The sequence below is a fragment of the Pezoporus wallicus genome, unplaced genomic scaffold (assembly GCF_028554395.1).
Source record: "Pezoporus wallicus isolate ANWC-B61680 ecotype Strahan unplaced genomic scaffold, APGP_CSIRO_Pwel_v1 contig_10084, whole genome shotgun sequence".
Taxonomy (NCBI): domain Eukaryota; kingdom Metazoa; phylum Chordata; class Aves; order Psittaciformes; family Psittacidae; genus Pezoporus; species Pezoporus wallicus.
The window spans coordinates 67,966-91,997 of record NW_026642497.1 but is presented as its reverse complement, the minus strand read 5'-3'; the positions used below and the strand labels follow the sequence as shown (position 1 = coordinate 91,997).

At 38.8% G+C, this 24,032-nt stretch overlaps 1 protein-coding gene across 13 annotated transcripts in view; it reads right to left on the bottom strand.

Moving 5' to 3' along the window:
• The window catches only part of MAST2 (microtubule associated serine/threonine kinase 2), a 213,261-nt gene that overhangs the window by 148,712 nt on the left and 40,517 nt on the right, over window positions 1–24,032 (bottom strand). For 12 of the 13 annotated variants that reach the window (XM_057430684.1, XM_057430689.1, XM_057430679.1 and 9 more), the window contains one exon: window positions 21,906–22,048. In XM_057430684.1, coding sequence (XP_057286667.1) covers window positions 21,906–22,048 — 143 coding nt within the window. Of the gene's footprint in view, window positions 1–21,905; window positions 22,049–24,032 lie in introns of those variants that run through there. The other variant, XM_057430691.1, reaches the window with a different exon arrangement.

Below are 24,032 nucleotides of genomic sequence, written 5' to 3'. Positions count from 1 at the left end.
GAGAATCATCTGTTCTCTTCCGAATTTCAAGCTTTCTTGGGGAGAATGCTTTCAAATTGGCTGCCTGCCACACTTCCCCAGTTTCTGGGGTAAAGAAGCCAATCAGGGCTGCTGCAAAAAGGCAGGCATGGTTTTTCCTCTAGCTTCCCTCTCCCTTTCCCTTCCTCTGAGCAAACAATCCTTATTTAAATGTCAGATAAAAAAACACCACCAAAAAGATCCTGAAAGTGGTGAGCAGCTTTTCTCCCTTCCCATTTAACTGTTAACGCTCACCCACTCTCCCTTTTTCTTCCTTCTACAGAAATCTGCCACAGAAAAGCAATGATGAAAGAGGGTGGAAGAGAATACCTAGCACCAAACTGAACGAAGCTAAGGAGAAATGGGATTTAAAAGCAACTCTCTGACATGGAAATTTTTTCTTACAAAATATTACCTTTAGAAATTTATCTGTCATTTCATCAAGAGATTACGCCATCTGTAGACATTCGTTTTAATATCCTAAAAGGTCTGCAGGTTAAGTCTCCAGTGAAAGATGAGAATGTATTTGTATAAGACATTTCACTAAGATATATTACTGAAAGATATTAAAGAAACTGAATTACAGGAAATAGAATTTTACCATTTATATAAAAACCTAATCAGAGAACAAATTTCTCCGTTTTCAAATGCAGGCAGCATTTTAAAAGGGCCTAATAAAGTATCTGTTTAGCAGAAGAAAAAAATCAAAATAAGCAGGCCATATAATATTTGAATCTTTTAAGAATTAAAGCATCTACCTTAGCACTCAACTTCACTAAAAAAAGTAAAATAAAGAGGAAGGGGGATAAAAAAGGGGAAGATCAAAGTTTGCTCACCAATAACTTCAGTAAGCTCAAACTCAATTTTTGTTCCTCCATCAAATTAACAAAACTGGAAAAATCCTGGGTTTCTCCTCTGCAGCAATATGAAATGAGAAACGGTAGTGTGGTATTGGGATCATTTGGACATAATCCAAGCCATTCCTGTTTGTCTGCAGCTCTCTCTCTGAAAAAGCTATTCAATCTTGATTTGAAGACACCAAGAAATGGAAAAGACGTAAACTTCCAGTAGATACGTTCCTGCAATGGTTAGTCTGGTAAGAAGGGAAGGATAGCTCGCCAGCTTGCCAATACTGGGATGGATTAAATGAGGCTAAGAGCAATTTCCAAAGAAACAAAAGGAAGTACTGCTGTACACAATAGTCACGTTGGGCTATTTCTTTCTGTAAAAGGCTGGGGGTGGGAGGAGGGTGGGGAAATCATGAACACAGCTAAAAGCCTTTGGACAAATTCATTGAAGAATCTGCCAAGAACTCTTATAAGAGGAAAATACACTGAAGACGATCCAGAGTCAGAAACAGCTGCAAGTGTTCTGGGAAGAGACCCTGCCTTAGACACCTGCTATCAGCTGCTAGCAGAGATAAGCTAATGGGCTCATCCAGTATAATCATTCTGTTTTTATTTAGGTAGAAAGTACGAAGGTAATGCTCACTGAAGACAGCAGTGTCTTCCATTCTAAAGGGCATCAGCCCTACAAAGGAACTAGGGGTAACAATGAAACTGTAAGCTGAAAAATAATTCTCAACATAGTGTTACAGCTGTAACAGTTCATGTAAGCCCTGAACAAACCAAAAGAACTCAAGTTATAAATGAGTGGTACTGTCTTTGTTTACAGTATTGATGAAATCATTATGGAAAATCACATCTGCTACCTGTATTTCAGGATGAATACTGATAAGCTGCAAAGAGCAAAAGAGATGTTTTCGGGGTAGAAAAATGAGAGTTAAAGACATTAGTAACTCAGCCTCCTTTAATTAACACAGGAAAGACCACAAGTATGACAAGATAACCAAGAATATTAAGAATGTACCTGGAATTATACTCCTTACACACTAGACAGCAACCAACCCCAGCTCTCCAGAAGGGGCTTGTTCTTACATATAGGTCAGCATTTCATTTCTGTTGATAACAAGGAATTTCACCCATGCTGATTCAGACCTCATCCCACTGCCTGCTACCAAAATCTATTACTCCTCTGTCTTACAGAAGACAAATCTGAGAGGTTGGAACAGTCGCAATGATTACCTGAAGATGACCGGACTTTTCCTCCTGTTAACTTCAGAACAATTGAAGCAACAATTCTTTTAGTTATTCTGCAGCCCACAGGTTTTCAAATAGCATCAGCGGAAGATGACCAAAGGCGTACTGATTTCACAGACGGGAAAGCAATGACCACAGGAGCTCGCTATGGGGTAGTGTGACTGTTTCTATGTACAATACATTTTATGACAACATAACTGAGAAATTGTGAATAACCCTATTACTTACATTTTCTAATCACCAAAACAACTGCAAAGGGGGTAATAAGAAAGGAGTCTATCTACTGTATTAGAGTGCACATACACATAGGCACAAAGACATACCTGTGTAGAATCACAGGGCTCATCTTTGAGCTGTGTTTAGTTTGGTTGTACTATCTATGCTGAACACAAAATACCTTCTACATACCTTAATTTGATATTGAAATGAGGCATTATTCCAGGAATCACTCAACATTCATGGAAAATGTTTCATTCAGTTTACTAAGAATTATGTAAAATACAAAGAAGAAAGCCATTCATTTTGCTATGACTTCCTAGTCTGTTCAGATTTTCCGGCACTGCACCCTGCCATCTTTTGTGATCTAAACCATTGCATCAGAATGGAAACTTACCACCACCAAAAAAGCAAAACCAGTAAAGGTCATTTTAGCAATCAAACCACTGAATTGTGGATAAAAATAATAGTGCACTCTCTAGCATAGGTGAAGTGAATCCAATATCCACACACATCTTTCACACGCAAACTCATAACTAGACATCTAAGTCCACTTACACTGACAAGTCAGAAAAGGTACTAAGCCACTTGTGATATTTAGTATCAACTGCAGAAACAGCAGAAAGCTGATCCACAGAACTGGGACCCCAGCATGGGAGACATGGTGCAAACCATGATCCAGTGATGAGTACTCCCACCCAGAAATCAGGTTAAAAAACCCAACAGTTTCTTAAATGTCTGCAACTGGATGCAATGTTTTTTACTGCATGTTTTTATTATCAAGGAACTTTTCTGACCGACTGATCTAAACACTGAGATTCAGAATCACATTTTTCATTATTCAGAATTCATTGTATTTCTTACTGTATTAAGTCACAACTAAAGGCAACAGAACGTCAAGCCGTGGTAAACCTTAAAGATATAACATTTCCTTACATAACATGTTGTCTGCTGGGAAAAAAAGATCACTTTTCAAAAGATCATCAGCTGACAATTTCAGTGGATTTTTTTTTTAAGCCTTCGGTAACATTTGTCTCTGCAACCCAAATGAGCCAAATGTTTCGCTGTCAATCTGAAACTTAAGTGTTTGGAGGGGTTTTATTTATTTGGATCAAGCTATGTTTATCTGGAGATTTAAAAACGTGTCCCTTTGAGATAAACTAACAGACTACTGAAACAAGGAAGGTTGATGAGGTAACTTGGCAGTCCGGCTAAGGAAACTCGCCTGACAGCTTGTCTGAATTTCTTCTGGATTTCTTGCCTATTTACAAGATACCGTTTCATAACGGAATCTTGATTCCCTTGGAGCAAAGCCCTACATTAACAACAAACCCCAATGGGAGTTCATTCCGAACCACAACAAGCTCTGCTCATGAGGCTTGGTCCCAGGGAGAAGAAATGCTGAAAAGAAGACTAAAATCCTCAAGGTTTACGCAATAATCAGGCTTCCACAGTGCATTTTCCATTTCTAGTTTGTTAGGTTTAGGCTCCTGGGCAAGGCTGTCCCATCCCCCACATTCAATGCATTATGAGAGGCGGCACACCCACTAATCTTCCATGCAAATGTAAATTCGCTGTCGACAAGGGTGGAGGAAAGAGTTCATTCATCTACAGACCGACTGCTTTCATACTGTACCAGTGAAGGTATACTCAGAAGAGACACCGGCTTCCAGGCAGAAACAAGTTCCTTGGCTCGGGCCCCTCCAAAAGCTAACATCTTTGGAAAGGCATCCTCAAATTAAACTTTAGTATTTACAGAAGATGGTGAATTCACTACATAAACATTCTTGTTCTGGAGTTAAACTGGCATTAGAACAGAATGGAAACTAGCTTCTCTGATGCTACATTTCAAATGCCATTTTTAAAAGAAACACTCTTTCCAACAGGCAGTCTCTTTCAATATATGCTGCGAATTTAAACTGGAAGAAACTTCATGTCTGTTTAGTAAACATTTAGATGACATTACCAAAATCAGGATTCTCTTACTTTATTGTAAGACAACCCTCACGCTTTACACATTAGGACTTAAGCATCAGCAGTGAATGCCTCTAAGCGAAATGGCAACAGAAGCAAAGCTCAAGTCCCAGTACCAACCCTTGTGTGTTTCTCTATTGAAAGGTATTGGTATATACTGAAAAGTTTATAGAAGCAACAAAACCTACAGCTTCAAGAAATCCACAGAAGTCATCATGAACCCAGTTAGCCCAGAAGCTATTTTGCCACAGAAACTGTTTCAATAAAAGCTACAACGCACAGACGGATCTCATCTCACACAAGAACACACTGAGAAATACCCCAAAATTCTACTATACATAGGATCTCGTCCACTGTTCTCTTCCACACTCCTGGCTAGCAGTGCTCTTCCTGCAGCCTCACCACAGCAGCAGTGGCACATACATGCCTTTTCTCTAAACTCTTCCTAAACTTTTCTGCTTCCAATTCTTACTTCATCAATGAAGCCAGATTTAACCTTGAAGTACAAGCTGGACATTTTTACATAGAGACAGCACTCCCTTTGCAGAGTTAGAGAGGTTTTCTTGAAAACTGCAGAGGTATGAGACTATGCCAAGCTGTATTTCACTGTATTTTCCCTCTCAGTTCTATCTACAGGGTATTTGTCATTTTAGACACTCAGTTCTTCAGAACAAACACTTGGTGCTTTGCAAAATGAGGAACTTACTCTATTGCACTAGCATAACATTTAGAAATAATGAATTAGAAAGTCAGACATACTCATCGGGTAAAACCCATGAAAGTTAACAACTTATTTTTCTTTATTATGCTACAGCATTGAACATATTTTTCCCACCTTAACCCACGTGCAATTCATTTCAATACACCTTGAATTTTACCGAGGTTTCCAGCCGACATCGAAGTGCTTGGACAAGCCTCCAAAAATATTTTGCTTGCTTAAGACCAACATTCAAACACTGCCTTCAAAATTAACACTTGCAGATGATAAGACAAAATATTTGGAGCTAGAGAGTTTTACTCTCCTCTACTCAACTTGTCTATACGAGACTAAGCTTACATTGATATCTAAGGAGACATCTCACAGCAGCGTGTTTTGCCAATGGATTCTGACAGATTTTGTTCTTCCTTTTCTGGTCTCAGACAAAATTTTGCTATTCATTTCTCACAACTTAAAATGCTAGACATTTCAAAGCAGGCTGTTTTTAATAGACATCCCTTTTCCCAACATTCATCCACCAAACCAGGAAAAAAAAAAGATCAAGAATAAATTCATTCAGGCTTTCAAAGACTTACAGCGCAGAGACAAACTTTCTCTTTTATTCTTCCTCTCCTCCAGGATCTGTGTCAGACTTCCCATTTTTATGAGTTCTCCTCTTTGGTTTTTGGTTTGCCTTTTTTTCAATAGGAAAGTTATTTTTCCTCCGAAACCCACAGGTGCATTGTAATAATTTGGCAATCTCTCAAACTTTCTTGGCTTTGTTTAACAGAACCTATTACATTTAATCTGGGTAGAAGAAACAAAAAACTCTAAGAGATGTTGACTTAAAGCCTCAAATACTATTTCTCAGTGGAAACGTGTGACATTCGTTATTTTAAAAGGCACCTTTAGACAACCTTTTTCCATAAAATTAGCAGGTAAAAAAAATGCTCGTATTTTAAATTTAAATGCAAAATGTATATATTTTATCTTAATAGTTACAGACACATTTTATTCTAAATTCAATTCAAACACACAATTCCTATGCATGACTCTACAACACTGCCAAGTCCAGCAACAAACATTTCATAAAAACAAATGTGCTTCATTGCAGCTGCAATATATTTGCAATATATGTTCTTTAAACAGTTCAGGCACAGTGCTGAATTACTAATGTAATATTGAGCTTAGCAGTCGAAATCTTTGGGGTTTTGCTTTAAAAAAGGAATAAATCCAAGCTTACCAGAAAAAAAACTGAAATATGATTTTCATGCATCATTTGAATTGTCACCTGGGCTTTTGTCTCAAGAACCAACAGAGAATATCAATGTGTTAATTGAAACAAGCACTACGTGATCCACATGACATCTTTAGCGCATGTGTCCTTCCAAGGGCTGACAAGAGCTTTCTTTGATTTTTCAGCACTAGAGTCTGTTTCCATTTTCAAGCTGAAAACATGAACAAAAATCTTACATATTTATATAAATATGTATTTTCCCACCAGTACCAGACAACAGTATATCTGTTTTGAGTTCTCGAAAAATAAAATGGGAGTATGGCAACACTGGCATGAAAGTGTTGAAAACCCCATCTTTAAAAGCTGCATTTCTCTTCACAATTCAAAAGGCCCAGAAAAATAAATTCAATCAGAAACTTAGCTCCATGATGGAACATTCTTATTGATGAAGGAGAATGAGCTAGTGGATGTAACAAGGCAAAGCTCAATACTCAAAGCTATCATAATTTAAAATTAGACATAATTATCCTTAACAAAACCAAGCACTGTGGAAAGGGGCTTTGGAACAGCTGCTCCTCTTCAATTTAAATGCTCATTTGTTTTACATTGACCTAGAAATCAGTATCCTCCTAACCAAAAGCCAATTAGATAATAGTCTCTCTTTCAAGCTTGTAGAATACTAATTTTTTTAATGTCTTTAGGAGTGAAAAGCAAAGAAATGAACTGCAGATGATGCCACAAGTATGCTCTGTTCCAATACACAGAACCAAAACGTGAGGGTTCCCTCCCCTCTTTCAGAAAGGTCAGATTTACAGTGCAGAGAAGGCAACCATCACTTCCTTGCGTTGCCCTTTCAGAGCAGTCTCAGCTTGGGACAAGCACAGAACACTGCAAAGGCAGCGCGTCAAACGATCTTGAGTTTGCTGGGGTAGCGTCCCACCATTCCTTACACAGTAAAAGTGATATGCCAAACTGACAGCAAGGAACCATGACAAGAAGCATTTCAAAAGCTGTCCCTCTAATCTTGCCCAGAGTTAGGTCACTAACATCAATGGTTCTGGAAGCCGAAGGATGTCAGATTGTTTGAGTACTGCAAAATAAACAAGCTGCCCCACAAGCAACAGAATTAAAGATACCCAGTTTCCTACAGACTCAAGTTTGTCTTTTTGTCATCTTGCTCCCTTCACAGTCTTCACAGACATAACCCTGGCTCTCATGTGTTACCTCCACCCAACTGGAGACAGCATCTCCCCCAGCTAATGGAGAGCTGTCATACTTGAGTGTCACCAGAGCTGCCAAGCCACAATGAACAATGAACTCTCTCTCAGAGAATGTGAGGGGGTGCCTCCTACTCGGCTCCAATTCTTACAAAACTGCAGTAACAATTATTTTTGACATTTCGTCTTTTCAAGCTGGGATGAAATTGGCCATTGGCTTGGAAGTTACCAGGAAAGAAGAAACAATTGCAGGAACTATGATTCCCTACAACTGCTCAACGTTTCTGGCAATCATGGTCATTTACACCATTGCTTTCAATTCTGGTTAAAGCCAATGCCAAAAATACATATTCATCTACAAGTCTATTCCAGCTCTAAAAAGACAAAATCATGATGAATGCCAGTTTGATTACAGTCAAATACAAAGCCGTAAGATTTCTTGGTCTTCTGAGTCTTGGCAGCATCCCTGGAGAAAATTCATTCCATGAAAGAAATAGAGCCTTTTCTAAATGCATCAACAAAAGAAGCTTCTCAGAAGACTGGTATCCTACTGAGTCTGACAGGACCCAGAGAGAAACTGATTAATGCAGGAAACTACACGAGAAAATAGAGAATTCAATTCTACCAAAACATTAGATCTTCATAGAAGAAATAAATACTAGCAATCACCAGCAGCAATTCACAGTTCATGCTGAAAAATAAACTGCTGATGCATAAGGTGGATGTTTCAATATTGAAAGGAGACTTTTGAAATTGGAAAGCTGTGGCATAAACAAGCCAGAATGATCTCATAGCCCAACACAAATCTGTTCAGTCAAGGTGGAATTCAAGGGAAGGAGAAGCTCTTTCCAGAACAGGTAAAGAAGCAACTCCTGTCTCCTAAGGTTTCCTTTTGAAGTCACTGAAGTAGAAAGCAACTGAATGAAAACTGTGAGCTGCACACAAAACAAACACAGCAGCACAATTCTAAATATACCTCAAAGTTACCAGACATCAGTGTTATCAGTTTATTGTAGCCCTTTGCCCTGTGCTCCTGAACTTCCCCACACTAGCAGCCCCCTTTCCCTCTCAGTACCGCCTTCAAAGCTTCTTTTGCAACAGGAAGCAGAGGAAAAGTCAAAAAAAGCCCAGGCAAACAAGAGTCAAGGAGTAAGCAGATAATCCAGGAAGTTTATTACCCAGGAGCAGCTAGGATGGTATCAATCCTAGGCAAAATAATTATTTTAATCCTGTGTCAGCTTTTCCACAGAAAAAGTGAAGTAACATCGGTTGTTGAAAATAAGGTTGCAAGCAAATCACTGCCATTTCTGAGCAGAGCTCTTCAGTGCTTTTGGGTGGAGGACGTGAGGGTCAGGGTGTCCAAATTACTGCCTTTGCTGATAAAGTAAACACGAAGGCATCAGACTTTGCATTGTTCAGAGCTCTTAACTTGGCTGCAAACTGTATTTTTAGAAAATATATCTCTAAGAAACAGCAAAACCTTCTGGGTTACGAACATGCCGATCAATTGAATTTTTAAAAGTAGCTGTCAGAAGAATTGCTATTGAATTTGACCATTCCATGTCAACAAAACAGTGATGCACATAACATTAGGTATCAGGAAGCAGTTCTTTACTACGAGGGTGCTGAGGCGCTGGCACAGGGTGCCCAGAGAATCTATGGCTGCTCCATCCCTGGCAGTGTTCAAGGACAGGTTGGATGGTGCTTGGAGCAACTTGGTCTAGTGGGAGGTGTTCCTGCCCATGGCAGGGGGTTGGAACTGGATGGGCTTTAAGGTCCTTTCCAATCCAAACCTTCTGTGATTTTAACTGATGACCTGGAAACAAATATAAAACCACTGATGACAAACATACTGTAACAGCACTGTCAGGGTTATATGAATGATTTGGTAAGGCTGCTCTATTCAAATACTGTGTTAACGCAAGCAAATGCTAAATCACACCCATAGGAATTAGGTTTCAGGCAACTACAGCATGGAGGAAACATCTGTAATTCTGTAACTGCACAGATCTCTTCTGGATCCCTTTTTTAAAATATTGGTACCACATTTGCTAGTTTCCAGTCCTCAACTACTCAAACTATTTTAAGCAATTTGCTGCACAGCACAAACAGTAGGTCACATGCTTCATCTTTGAATAATTTTAAAGCTGTGACATTACCTCCTTTTACTCGCTGAATTAACAACCTCTTTTATTCTGTTTTTAGCCACTCAGCTTTCCTTTAAACTATTCTTTATTCTTATTCAGGAGTAGGAGGGGGGAACACTCCATTTGTCTGCTTTGCAGAAGACATCCTTAAGTCAGTTCCATGGAGACACTAAAGACACAGGTCTCTTAGCTGATGTTCCTTGCTTTTCAACAAGCTTCCTCTTTGTAAATCAGTTCATCTTTTTGAAACTGAAAGCAACTTTAGTGGGGTTTTAATTATTTTTAGCTCTGCATACATATATCCTAATTTCAGCCTTTAGGGTGGCTTTTTGATGTACATTTTAAACCAGAACTGAGAACTGCTAAGGATAAAAGCAGTGTTACTTGCCCTCCCATGGGCTTTTTGCTAGAGCTTGTATCTATGCAACAGTCACTGAACATGGGAAGTCTACTCTTATCATGTCCCAGATGTGGACTGGACACATGCCACACTAAGTCTTCCACTAACATTTCATTCTGCAGTGCATCATCTTCCTCACCACACGACAGTCACCATCACCAATCCCTATCATACAGTGGGTAATATAGACCCCACATTACTACTGCTTAATTAGATCCAACTTTCAACACTTTGGTGGCCTGTGCTGCTCACTGATGGGTTGTCTGTTTCAAATGGGAGTAGGGAGAGAGTCTTCAACCGTGCAGCACAACCCAGCCACAACTCCAACCTCTTTAAACCTTTCCCATATACTTTAAAACACAATACTGGGATGCAGAACTGCATTCAATGAGACAGCCCTCAGCATAGCCATGTCAGAGTTTGAGCATTTTATGGGATTAAAGTGATTATCTCTAAAACATTTAGTAGAAAATGTAGTAATGATACTTGCGGGTAGTGAACACTATCATACACTTTCCACTACTGAACTGAGGGATTCAACACAGGACAAAAGCTTGTAACAGAAAGCAAAAGCTCAATTATGAAGCTTAGGTATAATGGAGTTAAACCAACTTTATCCATTTTACCTAACACAAAATGGAGTTTAACCAATCTTTCACTGCTTGCTCCAGAATGTGAAATTGTGATGACCTACTTCTGAACCTCAAACTCCTAGAGAAGTTTCCTGATGTGCAAGTTAAAATGCAGCTAAGAATTACTAACAGCTGTCCATGACTATCCTCAAATGGAGATTTCATATAAGGCAGAAAAAATTTGATGATAAAAGCCTTGTTAATAATGGGACAAAAGAAAAATCAGACAGCAGATGGAAGGGATGTACCACTGAGGTACTTCATTAAAGAAGTAGGCACCACAATACCGTTCTCTCAAAATTCTTGCAATTTATAGTAAGCCGGGGGAAGAGCAGCAGTTTACCTTTTGCTTATGGAAAAATAGAGGAATCTAGCAATTAGAATGGTAAGAGGTATCTCTCACATCACTGCAGAGGCAAGTTTAATGGCCAAGAACCCACAGGTTTTAATCCATTCTTAACAGTTTCTCAGGGAAGCTGATACCACAGACAGTAATCCACACGGAACAAGGTCCCCCAAGGTTTTCAACACCACTCATTTATACAAAGACTTGCTGCAATTATCTCTTTAAATTTAATCTATATATAATTGATTTTTAAATTATTTTTAGCATATATATATATAGGCATCCCATTGAACTTATTAGAGCGCTCTCTTGGAATTAAGTTGGTACATAAATCAGCTGGTTGGTTTGGAGATATTACCAGATATTCATACATGTCCGTATCAGTCATACAAGGAACGATTTTCTTCCCTATGTCTGGTATAAGTCAAATATTTCTCCGTCAGCAACATTTTAAACACAGTATTTAAATTATGTCAAGAAAATAAACATGTCAACAGGCACGTAATCATATAGAAAATAAACAGATGCCATTGTCAAATATACCGCTTTACACAGCTGCCTATTTAATCAGGATTGATGCTGATGCCTGATCAATATAATGTGACAGTGTTGACATGGTGCTTTTCTTCTCAATTCAGAGAGTTACGCATGCATGCAGTATTAGAAATTGTTCCTCTCTTCTTTCAAAATCCTCATCAGTTCCTCTTGCCAAACTTCTGAGTACTTCATTAGCCTGTTTTGCTCTAATAAGATTTCTTTGATAAGAAATGCATGTGTTTTAAATTTGTAACACCCTACAGTTTCCTTTATTTTGAAAGAAATTATTTAATAGATTAATTTTAAGGCAAAACTTACCTAAAACCAAACAAATAGTTATCAATAGATTTAATAATACCCACAAACTTAATTTTACATTGCATACTGTCGTTTGAGCAGAGTCAAAGAGCTTGTGGATCAAAAAGATTCAGAACCCCGTCCATTTAGCACGGAGATACTGCAGAAATAAAGGTTGTACCAAAACTAGTAACTGTGCTGTAACTGAGCCATGCAAATTTTCAGCAACAGTAAAATTGTCATAGAAGACAAAACTCTATAGTTTTCACACCACTGATTCTCAGACCAGTAGTCCACAGCCCAAAGAATCTACAGTGGAGAAGGAATAAGGAGGTCACAGCAGAAGTATATTTGTGCACAAAGCAGTCTGAATTCACCACTTTTTCGGTTATCATCAAACAATAACTCATCTGGGGGGGGAGAGGTCCTGTTCTGTGGTGGTAGGAGAAGCCACAGAGAAAAAGATAGTTCTGGGAGAACAGAGGAGGAAGAAGAGAGCTTAGGAACATCAGAACAGGCCAGAGGGATCATAAAAGCTCACAGCAGAGGCAGGACAGTATGCAGAGCTGCAAAGAAGCAACCAAGGTTAGCACCACTGATGAAATGCAAGCAGCAATGAACATTTTGACCTCTGTCTTCAAACCCTTGGATTCTTGACACTGCGATGTATTTTCCTTGGCAACAGCTCATCCATTAAATTGGTTCAATTACCAATATTTAGGAAATTGGAGCTGTAAAATTGCGAAAAAGTCAGTCTGCAGACTTAACTACTTGAAACGAAACTGTAACAAAGTAACTAGAAAACTTTGTGTGAAAAAATCAGTGTATGCACTGTAACTTTATTTGTACAAAGCAATCAATGCAGTATTCTCTACATCAAAAGGTATGCCATCCTTCTTTCTAATTTTGAGAAGACAAATACAGACATGCTGGACCTTAAATGTCAGTTGTTATTTAAACTGAAAGACTGAGAACTTTCCATCCTAGTTTCACATGATTTTTTTTTCATGGGCAAATAATGAACCCTGCCACCGGATTTCATCATATAACTACTTTTTCTGTCACTATACCGTGTGACCACATTAAAATAATGAAGTTTGAACATTCATATCTTCAATTAGAGCTTTATGGCTTCAAGCACTTAAGGAACAAATGCTGCCATTAACCTAGACCTTATCTCTCAAATATTCACCGAATATATCAACAATGCTACTGAACCATGAGGTCACTGTGAAAATGTAAAGTCTCAGTGGATTCCATCACAAAGCAAAATCATGAGGATTTTAATAGGGTCTTATTTAAGGCATAAAATTAAACTCTCTCATTAAGTTATCTCAACAGCTCATTTAATTTGTCAGGCTCAGAAAGTATTTTAAAGGTTATTTTAGGTTAATTACATTTCACACCCTTTTGACAGATCTGAAACCCTGCACATCTTTGAATCCTCTATCGTAAACATTTCCCCCTTGCCAATAACTTTAGATTCAAAAGTTACACATTTGTGCACACTCACTCTATTGTCTCAGTATGACAGCATTTTATATTTGTGATGCACACAGGATATTTAATTTTTTTAATAGAAATGTAGTCATTGCATTAAATAACGAAAACAAGAAGCACCTCAGTCAGTTGTTCCATACTATTTGCTAATAAAACAGCTTAGGTAAGCTGGTTTGGTTTGAACACATAAGGCACCCTTCTCAGCAGAGTTTGCACTATGCACACGTAGTTGGCCATAACTGCTTTCAGCAAAGAAAAGTCTGATCAATCCAAAATGCCACAGTACAAGAATTCTCCTCACCTATTCCTATAATAATGCTTTGAAAAAACAGCCTGGCCATTATTTATCCTAGTCTGTTCACAGAGGGAAGAACTACAGATATCAACTCTAAATCAGGCTTGCAAGCGTAACGGTTATTCTGACTTCATAACTCGTGTTCTTACAGCACAAGGACTCTGCAGTTCCCACCAGGGGAAGAGTTTAAAACTCACAACTCCTGCAAAAATGCTTGGGTCAGCAATAATAACATAGCAAAGCCAGGTAAGAGATCAAGGTATTTATTCCCTGGCTTTTGAACAACTGATTTTAAAATCTAACAATCTTTAACACAATCAGAAACGAGAATGACACAGGCACACTATATACAGCAACTGCAAGAAGTTATTTCATTCCATTTGAGCTTCAAACATATGCCAGCATTCATAAACTGAGCTTTACAGCAAGTCTGAGAGCTATGTTTTACTCCCAGTTCTACTGATGACTAAATTACTTATCCTCTCTGTATCTCAGTTCATCGAAGTTCAGACATCAGTATTGTTGCACAAGTCACAGTGTTTCACTTACAAGGCTACACTTACCTCTGCCAAAAGATTTCACCTCTCCCCCTCTGTAGTAATCTCAACATAATAAAACCTCTAGACTAACTCTTAGGGAAGGTTCTGAGCTGCAGCTGCTCAGAGGTGAAGCACACAAACCACTGTATTCTTTGCTTCCTCCAAGTGGTAAAATAAGCCATCACTGTCTCTGGAGCTGAAGCTGTTTAGATGGTTGGAAAGGCATGTTGCATAGCTTCAACAAACCAAAATGATACAGAACAGGAGAACATACCAAACAAAAACTGGCAGCCAAACATGGAGGATTATGCTACTGATTCCTACAGCATCCCCAAAGCTTTTGTTTAGTCAAAGGGATTTTTATACGTGTCCCAAAGCTCAGAACAGTTTGCATTTCTGGGACAAAGTAGTTTGGAATTTAGGCAAACAAACTATTTCATGTTTAAAGACTGATCCTTCTCTTTCACATCCTAGGAAACAGTTCCTAGAAGTGTTACAGACACAGAAGGCAGCCATATTAAAATGCTAAATGCAGACATCTCACAGTCCCTTTCTATGGAAATACCTGCTGAAATCACCAAAATAAGCCAGCCAATTTTTGACTATTTTAATGAAAAAACAGAATTTTTATTGTCTACATCAGTATGGTTTTATATGGAGGTCAGTAAGAACCAAAGAACAACACTCTTATGGAACAAAGCCTCACTCAGTGACACTCTGTGATCAAGACTGTCTGAAAAATTCTTTATTTTATCTTAAATTCTCCACAGCTCCCCAAGCGGAAAAGCTCATTTTCCATGCACACTACAGCAGTTTCTCACTTTACACCTACAATAGTGCTGCTGTCAGGAACAGAACTGACTGCATGTGCCAAAAATCAATTCAACATATTCATAGACAAAAAAAATAACACGCAGCATCTGAAGATAATGAGAACTGCAATCATTCAAACTGACAGTCTAGTGCCTAACAATTATCACAAGGCAAGTTTTATGAATTCATATTTCCTACAGTGACAAGCCCCAGGTTACACAGAAGGGTATTCAAATTTTCTTTCAAGTATGAAAATCTCCTTTGAGCCAATGAGCCCACTCCAAAATGGAATTCACTTAAGTGAAGTAAGAAGATGCTGACTGTGTTTAATATGCAGAAATTTTTCAGAGCAAGATGCTGACAGTGTTTAAGTAATATGCGCTATATATCAAATATAACTTTAGTACAGAATTTATCACAAATATTTGCTGTTCTTTACACAGATACATGTGAATTATTCCAAATGGAGTTTACTAGTGAAAAACCTATCAGGACTATCAGGTTTGAATGCCACTGTGAAGGAAGTGTCCTGAATCTATCACGAAAATACACAGAATTATATAGCACATGCATTTTAGTTTTCATACCAGAGATACCTTAAAGCTGCGACAAAGGTAAGTCAGTGCAAGCACTCTAAACACTGCCCAATGCTTATAATACTTAAATACATTCAAAGAAGCTCTTCTGCAGTTTGCTTACAATATTGTTTACTTTGCAAAGGCCTTATTCTTCACTGTTCTGCATTATCAGATCCATACTCCTTGTTCTTACTTTTAAGCTTTATCATTCAGCTCATGCCAATACATTCAGCTGTCTGTCCAGAGCTTGCTGTTACTGCTTGCTCAAACCCAGTCCCTTCAAACAAACACAAGCCTGGACACTGCTTTAGTTCAAGAGCTTCACTTATCTTCTATCTATCCTCTTACAGCCACATCTTCCAAAACTGGTAACATACCATATTCACCCATAGACTCTGCTACTGCTGAACCCAGGACATTATGGAAATGCAAATTTTTCATTACCATGCACAAAATTAGACTTCACATGGTTTTAATTTGGAAATCCACTTCCTTGCCATCCCAGGTTATCACAATTACAACTGGTATTTTAAAATGGAATTTCCACGCCTTCATGCAATAATAAGATCCATTTGTTCGTACAACCGCATTTTCTGCGATCTTCTGCTTTTCTAACAATATAAAAATATGAAATTCCACCTTACAGTCAAGTACTGAACATTCCCTACTCCCCAAAATGATTTATGGTCCTCATCAGCTATAACCTTAATGAACACTTCCAGCTGTATTCAGCAACATTTAAATAGTCAACATGTTACCACTTAAACTACAGACTAAAAGTAAGGTTATTTATGCCAAAACAGCTGCGTGTTTCAGAAGACACAAATGTAAATGAAGTTCTCTCACCAGATTCATGTGTCTGCTTCTGTAGGAAGTATCCAGTCAATCAGCAGGAAGTAGCCCTATGCACAACTGGCATTAGGGATTTGTCCCCCAAATAATACTGTATTTTTCAAGAAAAAGACAGAGCTTTCATCTAATTCTTTTGTGAGGAGGTCGAAGTCTCAGCTCTCTGTGCTCACCTCACTGCCATACATATAGAGCAGAAGAAGGTGGAGAGTTCAGTGGAAGTCCAGCTACTGTGCTGTGTAAACTACTATTTAATTTGCTAGTCAGATACCTGCTGGTCACTGCACACTTTATTCCTTCGAAGACCTCATCTCGGTAAGATTAGCAACCACCACCTGGATGCCTGTATAAAGGAGAGATCCTAAATAACAAACATTAAATCCATTGAAGGGCAAGGAACTAAGAAGGAGACCCAGAGAGAGAATTTTCTTTTATAACTAGAAGGGTTTCTGAAGCAGAGTGTAAAAAAGCTTGAACTTCTAGTTCCACTGCACTTCATCAGGCCTTTTGAATTATTAATTTCTGTAATGAATTAACAGAGAATTAAGGTCTCCTTTAGCTACAGTCTACAGGAAAATATCTCTAGCTCTTTCTTTAGGTTGGCCCTGTAGTAATTGTGTAATTGTTGTGGCTGCCCCATCCCTTGAAGTGCTCAAGGCCACAGTGGATGGGGCTTGGAGCAGTGTGGTCTAATAAAAGGTGTCCCTGCCCATGGCAGCAGGTTGGAACTTTAAGATTCCTTTAAGGAACCTTAAGCTTTAAGGCTCCTTCCAACCCAAACCAGCCTATGATTTTGTGTTGAAAACTGCAGCTTAGTAAGTCCTCCAGTACACCAGCACCACCTAGCAGGCTATAGACCAAAACGCAGTTAGGCAATACAGCTTCTGACCTAAAAATTGCAGAGAAATGATTTGTATAATCAGCCTCGAATTTTAATACACATATTTCATTTTCTTCATAACTATCACAACCATCATCCTTCTGTTACCAGAACAATATTGCAAACCATGTATAGCATGACAAGATGAAGCTAATTCATACTCCAACTAAAAAAGGCCAGGTTATTAGCGAGCGGTTACTGTGGAACATTATCCCAGAAATGCCGTGCCTGTACTGGAAAATCACTAACGGATCACCAGGATCTCTATACGCGTTTTACACAGTGACTCGGCTCTTGGGGTCACTTGAGTCTGCCACCGGCCGCCAGCAGATGGCAGCACAGCACCGCAGTGGCCTCGGTGAGGGGACTGAAACCAAATTGTGTGGAAAAACCTGAAATCAGATGAACAAAAATTATAGAAATTCATGTGGAAAATTATGTAAATTCACTTGAAAGCGAAATCCAACTGTAAAGGGAACTGCCTACGTTGTCTTGCCCACAAACCTAAATCTGTAGCCCATTAGCCACTCTTCCTGGTAGTCGGGAATGATGCAGATTTGAAGAGCATCCTTTTGTAATGAAGAGCATCCTGCACAGGGGAAATCATACATAAACTTCCTGTAATAGGGTAAATACAATTGAATCAATTGTATATTCTTAGTATATCTAAAATGAAATTTGAAAAGCAAAATATTAAATCCTTACAAAATAAGCAGTAAATATTCTCTCTTACATCTAAAAAGCATGCCCCAACTTGGACATCAATGATACCATGCCCCAGTTTGAAGTCTGTCTCAGTTTCCAGGTTTCCAAGACACACTCCTTTGCAGAGCCTAGGACCCACCATCGTGAGGACAACTGTTCCCCCTACTCCACCCAGTACTGGCTAATCCACATGGCTTTAGGGAATTAATCAGAATAAATCAGGCTGAATGGGCAGTGTCCCTGGCGCAGTGTTATTCAACACAGGAAGTTCTTCAGCTCGTTGGTAATTTCAACTCTGCATTTGAGCCTTTCTATCCTCCAGATTATTATTCAAAACCTGAGCCTTTTTCATTTTTAAGCACTTTGACAATTTGAACTCTTTCGTATGGCAGGGTGCTTGCCAGTCCAGATTTCAGCTAAAATAAACCCCCAAAGTCATAAGAGATTTTCCACATTGTTCCCTTTTGCTCCTTATACACACAATACACATTTCCAGAGCACTCAGTTTTTACTGTATTTGGGTCTTGAGAGAAGAAAACACCACTGAGATACCCACAATGACGCTTTATGTTTTTCCTCTGACTACTTCCTTGGCTATCCTAGGGATTTACAAGTCTTAAATTGGATGCTCCCCACCAGAATTCAATCTACTAGGATCAGAGCCATCCTCTTAAAGAGTGCGTGATCAACTGAAGGTCATCCTCTCAAATCCTCACACATATTTAGAAGGCACACAGATCAGATCAACATCTATCATTCCACAATGACAGCACTCAGCATTCAGTCTGTCTGGCTCCTTTCTCAAGACAAGGATCTAGTGGCAACTGCTATGCAGACACATTAATCCAGACTATCACACATGTACAAACTGAAGGATTCTGTCTAACAATGAAGTGTGCTTGTGTAGTTTAGAATGTTACAATTTGATGTATTTCTAGTTCTTCAGTTCTTGCTGGTAACTAGCGCAGCTATCAGTCCTGCTTCAGAAGCTGCAAACTAATTTCTATAGATTTGTTATCGTTATCTTTTTGCTTTGCAAATACTTTCAAAGTTGAAAAGAATGCAATTTAAGCACAGCAAACAATCTTTTAGGATTAATAGTGGTTAGGAAGTGGAAAAAAAAAAAAACCAACATTATTGAATGCCAGCAAAGCAATTTACCAAAGGAAAATCCACTGATACCTAAAGTGCCAAAAAGAGGGAGCAGAAACAATGCACACAGCTTTGAGTATTCTGGCTTTCCCGTGCCGCATTCCCACTTCTCTCTAGCTATCCGTCTATTGTATTATAACAAATAATAAAGGAATTAAATGCTCTAGCAATCAAGGCTGGCATATTAAAATGACACTCTGCATTACTGACCCTACTCATCTCTTAATAGAGCTATTCTGCAAAGGAGATTAATTATACTGGCAAGAGGCCTTTTGGTATTCTAATTTGTGAGACATATTTCAATACCACAAGCATATTAAAACAGCTGCAAACATGTAACCAGCTCCAAGATCCCAGGACTCACTGCATTTAATTAGGTGTTCATCTTGTGACCAGCTCTTTAGTCACTGCCTTAGAAGCCACTTCTATAAATATTCTTAATTTCTAGGCTTAATTAACGGAAAATGTAATTAACATACAGCCCCCACCATAAAGTTTATAGACACAGAAAAGGGAACATCTACTTCAGTACTGAACACCATCACAGAGGAAGAAATACTGGATTTACAGCTGCATTCCTCTGCTTTAATTAGAAAACAAAGAATTTAAAATCATTTTAAAGTAAGTTCTTGGCATTGCATTTCATATCAAGACATTTGATGGACAGCACACATACTGCCATGACGAACTGAAAATTCATCATGTTAGTACAGAATTGGAGCATGGAAACAGAGCTTCAGCTCACTGCTGAGCAATGAGCTAGTATTCCAAATTAAGTATCTGAGAATTAATGCTCTGATGTAAAGCACAGTTATTTTTCATTAACTTAAGTTATGAAGCTTCAATGCATTCGACTGCCTGTGTTTTAACTTATTACCTTTCTTAATCCCCATCAGATTAGTGGTCAGTGGTTGACACAAAGCTCAACAGGAACCGGCATTGTGTGCATGCAGCCCAGAACTCAACCATGTCCTGGCTGCATCACAAGGAGCGTGACCAGCAGGTTGAGGGAGGGGATGCGCCCCCTCTAATCTGCTCTTATGAGACCCCACCTGGAGTACTGAGTTCAGCTCTGGGACCCCCAACAAAAGAAGGATGTGGAACTGTTGGAGCAGGTCCAGAGGAGGCAACAAAGATGTTTTGAGGGCTGGAGCACCTTTGCTCTGGAGACAGGCTGAGAGAGCTGGGCTTGTTCAGGCTGGAGAAGAGAAGGCTCCGGGAGACCTTAGAGCAGCCCTCCTGTACTTAAAGGGTTCTACAGGAAATCTACAGAGTGACTTTGCACAAGAGCGTGCAGTGACAAGACATGGGGGAATTACTTTAAACTGACAGAGGGTAGATTTAGACTAGATATTAGGAAGAAATTCTTCACTATGAGGGTGTTGAGGCACTGGCACAGGTTGCCCAGAGAAGCTGTGGCTGCCCCATCCCTGGCAGAGTTCAAGGCCAGGTTGGACAGGGCTTGGAGCAAACTGGTCTAATGGAAGGTGTGGCAGGGAGGTTAGAAGATGATCTTTAAAGTCCCTTCCAACCCAAACCATTCTATGATTCTACAATATACTCAGGTGCTAAGTTCACGCATTTCCCCTTTCCACTGATATAATCAAATTATAACTGTTGCTAAGAACAGAAATTTAAGGCAAATGCTAAACAGGCACCAAGCTAAGACACAAAACAATTAAATCAGAAGAATTTCAATACAGTAGCATGTCTGAAAACGTTAAGCTAGAAATACTTCATTGTGAAATCAAAATTAATGGTAACACAAATGCATGGCCTTTTGAACTTCAAAGATTTAAGTTTCTTTACATAGCCTGGTGGTGCCAAACTGTCTAGGATCCCCCCCAAAAATTGTAAGGGCTAACAATCTAAGGGCTAGATCCAAGGCACGCCCTTTTACTTAAGGGCTCATTGGTTCTAAACAGACTTACAATGCAATACAAATTTACACACTCTATAAAGCAGCACATACCAAAATCTTTTTATTGGAGTAAAACTTGTTATACAGGTAATGCTATGGAAGTTCAACAAAAAATAAAAAGCTTCTAGCTTTGCTTTCAGCCTAGTGTTTAGCAGCAATTTCTGTTCCATATATGACTGCTCACAAGTAACTGTCTGCTCCTACTCTTACATTTTCTGCTTGCACTTCAGTGATTTTAGATACTTAGAGGAGATAAGGAACATTTATGTGTTTCTTTGGATCGGCAATTCAGTCTTGACTATAGCACTGAGTTTACACACACACACACACACCCCCATACAGAATACTCTCTTCAAACATTTACTTCACCAAAATCTTTTTGAGAAAAACCACACAGAAGAGCAGATACCAGCTCCAGTATTTCAATTCCTTGGACAATTATCTCTTTCAGCTTCATCCCCCAGCTGTCCTCTAGGGAAACAGGTAGAGCTAGCTACTCAGAAAGCTGGTTTTCCCAATTAAACTTATTTTAAATGATCAAGTTCCTGTGCACACATGTGCCCAGGCTTCCAGTGGTATTTTTCTTCCAGGTATCAGGCAGCTTAAGTAGCACTGAGGAGTATCCCCCAAAAACGAGCTGTTCTTCACATACACATTTTTTTCCTGCTTTTTGTGAAAGGCAGGACAAATATGTTGTCCTCCTAATTCACCCTATACCCTTTTTCGGGCCCACAAGAACAAAATGCTGCATTCACTGAGCAGGAGCACAGAAAGCAAGGTAAAAACCAAAGCACGAGATCACACCACTTTTTATTTACAGCACAAAATCATCACGAATACCCACAGACTCACTCACCAAGCCAGCAGTAAGTGAAGGAGCAGACTGCCCTAGAGACTGGTTTCTCATGCGGACCAGGTTTGAGGTATCTCCAGGTGGCTGCCACATCGTCTGCCCCACTCCACTGTGGACGCTATTTGATAAAGGAAGTAGCTGTTTTCCTTTAAAAACAAAACCAAAATACCATCAGCTTGTTTTTAAACAAGTTTGCAAATTCAAAATACAATGCTGAAAACAAATACTGCACATGGAGAAAAAGCAATTTAAAGATTTTGGTATCTTGGAATTTGTAAGAGCACACTACCTGTGAATTCATTATGTTTGACAGCTAAGTATCTCCACAAAAATCTAGTTTACATTATGAGGTAATGGGTAAATCCAAACCCTTGTAGAAACAGACTTTTCATCTTTATAACCTTTCTATACTTCACACAGCTTAAAAAAAAAAATAAAAACAATATTTGCTGCCAATTAAACAATTTCTTGTCCTATAGAGACAAAACATTACTGTTGCAAAATCTCTTAATTTTAAAAATTCTTATGAAAATGCATTCATAATTGTAACATATGACATCTCCTAAATGGCTTGGCCACCCAGACATCCCCACTTTCTCCTGCCATTGGAACATTCAGCAGTAGATGTCATGCATAAGATCTGGATTTTCCATCTAAAAAATTTCACTCTTCAGCAACATCGTATTATCTTCAAGGCAAAACATTCTGTAGCTTTCCCAAGTATCCCTTGTACCAGACTGCTCAGCATAGACACTTACCTCCCATGTTACATACACAGGGAGAAAAGCCATTCCTATCTCAACGAGTTCACACCACTGGACTTTACTGCAGGGAATACAGTTATATAAAAGGAGCTACTCAATACTTTTTTTTCCCTAGCCAATATAACATTCCTTTTTGAAAAATGTCAAGCAGCAAGTTTCCACATTAAGAAAGAATCAAAATCAAAATAGGTCATATTTTGACTCCATCAAGCTTGACATTTTCCTTTTATGTACAATGCTATTCACCAAAAAGAAAAAGACAGTCTTGTGGTTAAAAACACGTTAAGAGAAAATATCTGTAAATCTGCCTTCCATTATTAGCTTCCAGATGACTTCCTCAGGAACCTCGGTCAGCCAACCTCTGTACTTCAATTTCACCGTCTGCAGAAAGTGTGTGAATACCCCTTTTCCTTAAAATTAGGACTGTGAGACTAAGTTACACACACCATTCAACTGATTATCACATGCTCAGATACTACAACAGGAATCATGCGGGACTGAGATATTTGTTGCAGTAAGTAGCAGGAGGAAGGCTACATCTTTAATCACATATACTGTAGGAGAATACTTTTCTCAGAGGCTGCAAGCTATTTTTCAAATTCAATTTCACCTTAAAATTAGGTGTGAAATAGTCATACCTCGCTACATAAAAGCAGATACGATATTTGGAAGAGTGACACAATGTGATTTGCCATGATGGGGGGAAAATGGTGGCTTTTTTAACTTGTTTATGTTAATTTTCTATGAAAGTTACAAACAATGGACCAAGTACACACTAATGGAATGAGTCGGAGTATGAGACATGAGAAGGCTCAACTACGGCTAGCAGAGACACAGCATATTAGTGCCTTTCTTAGCAGTCCCACTAAATCTGCTTACAGCTGGAGACATGATTTTTATGGTTTGCTCATTATCAAGATTATGTCCATTCCAACCTTAACTACTCTACGATTCTACGAGGAGTAAATATAAAGACTCCTCTTCTCTGCAGAGCTCTAAAATGACAGAAATGTACATTATTATTTATTTCAGTAAACCACTAACAAAGATATCCTATAATAGCAAGTCAAACCATATAATTATTTAACAGTTCAAAATACCAGTGTTCAAGAGCAAAGATAACATTATTTCAAGCTCCATGAGATGTAATTGTCGATATCTGCTTTTAGTTCCACAATATCTGCATCCAGGAAAAATTCCATCAAGAGTCAAATCTAAGCCAATCAGCTCAGAAGGACAATCACCTACACTCTTTAAACTCCTTTGATTCTGTTGCAAAAATAAGGTGGAATTGTTTTCAGTACAGAGCTTGTAAAGCTAATGCCTCTTTAACTGCCATACCTCAAAGTCCTACATACATTCCAAA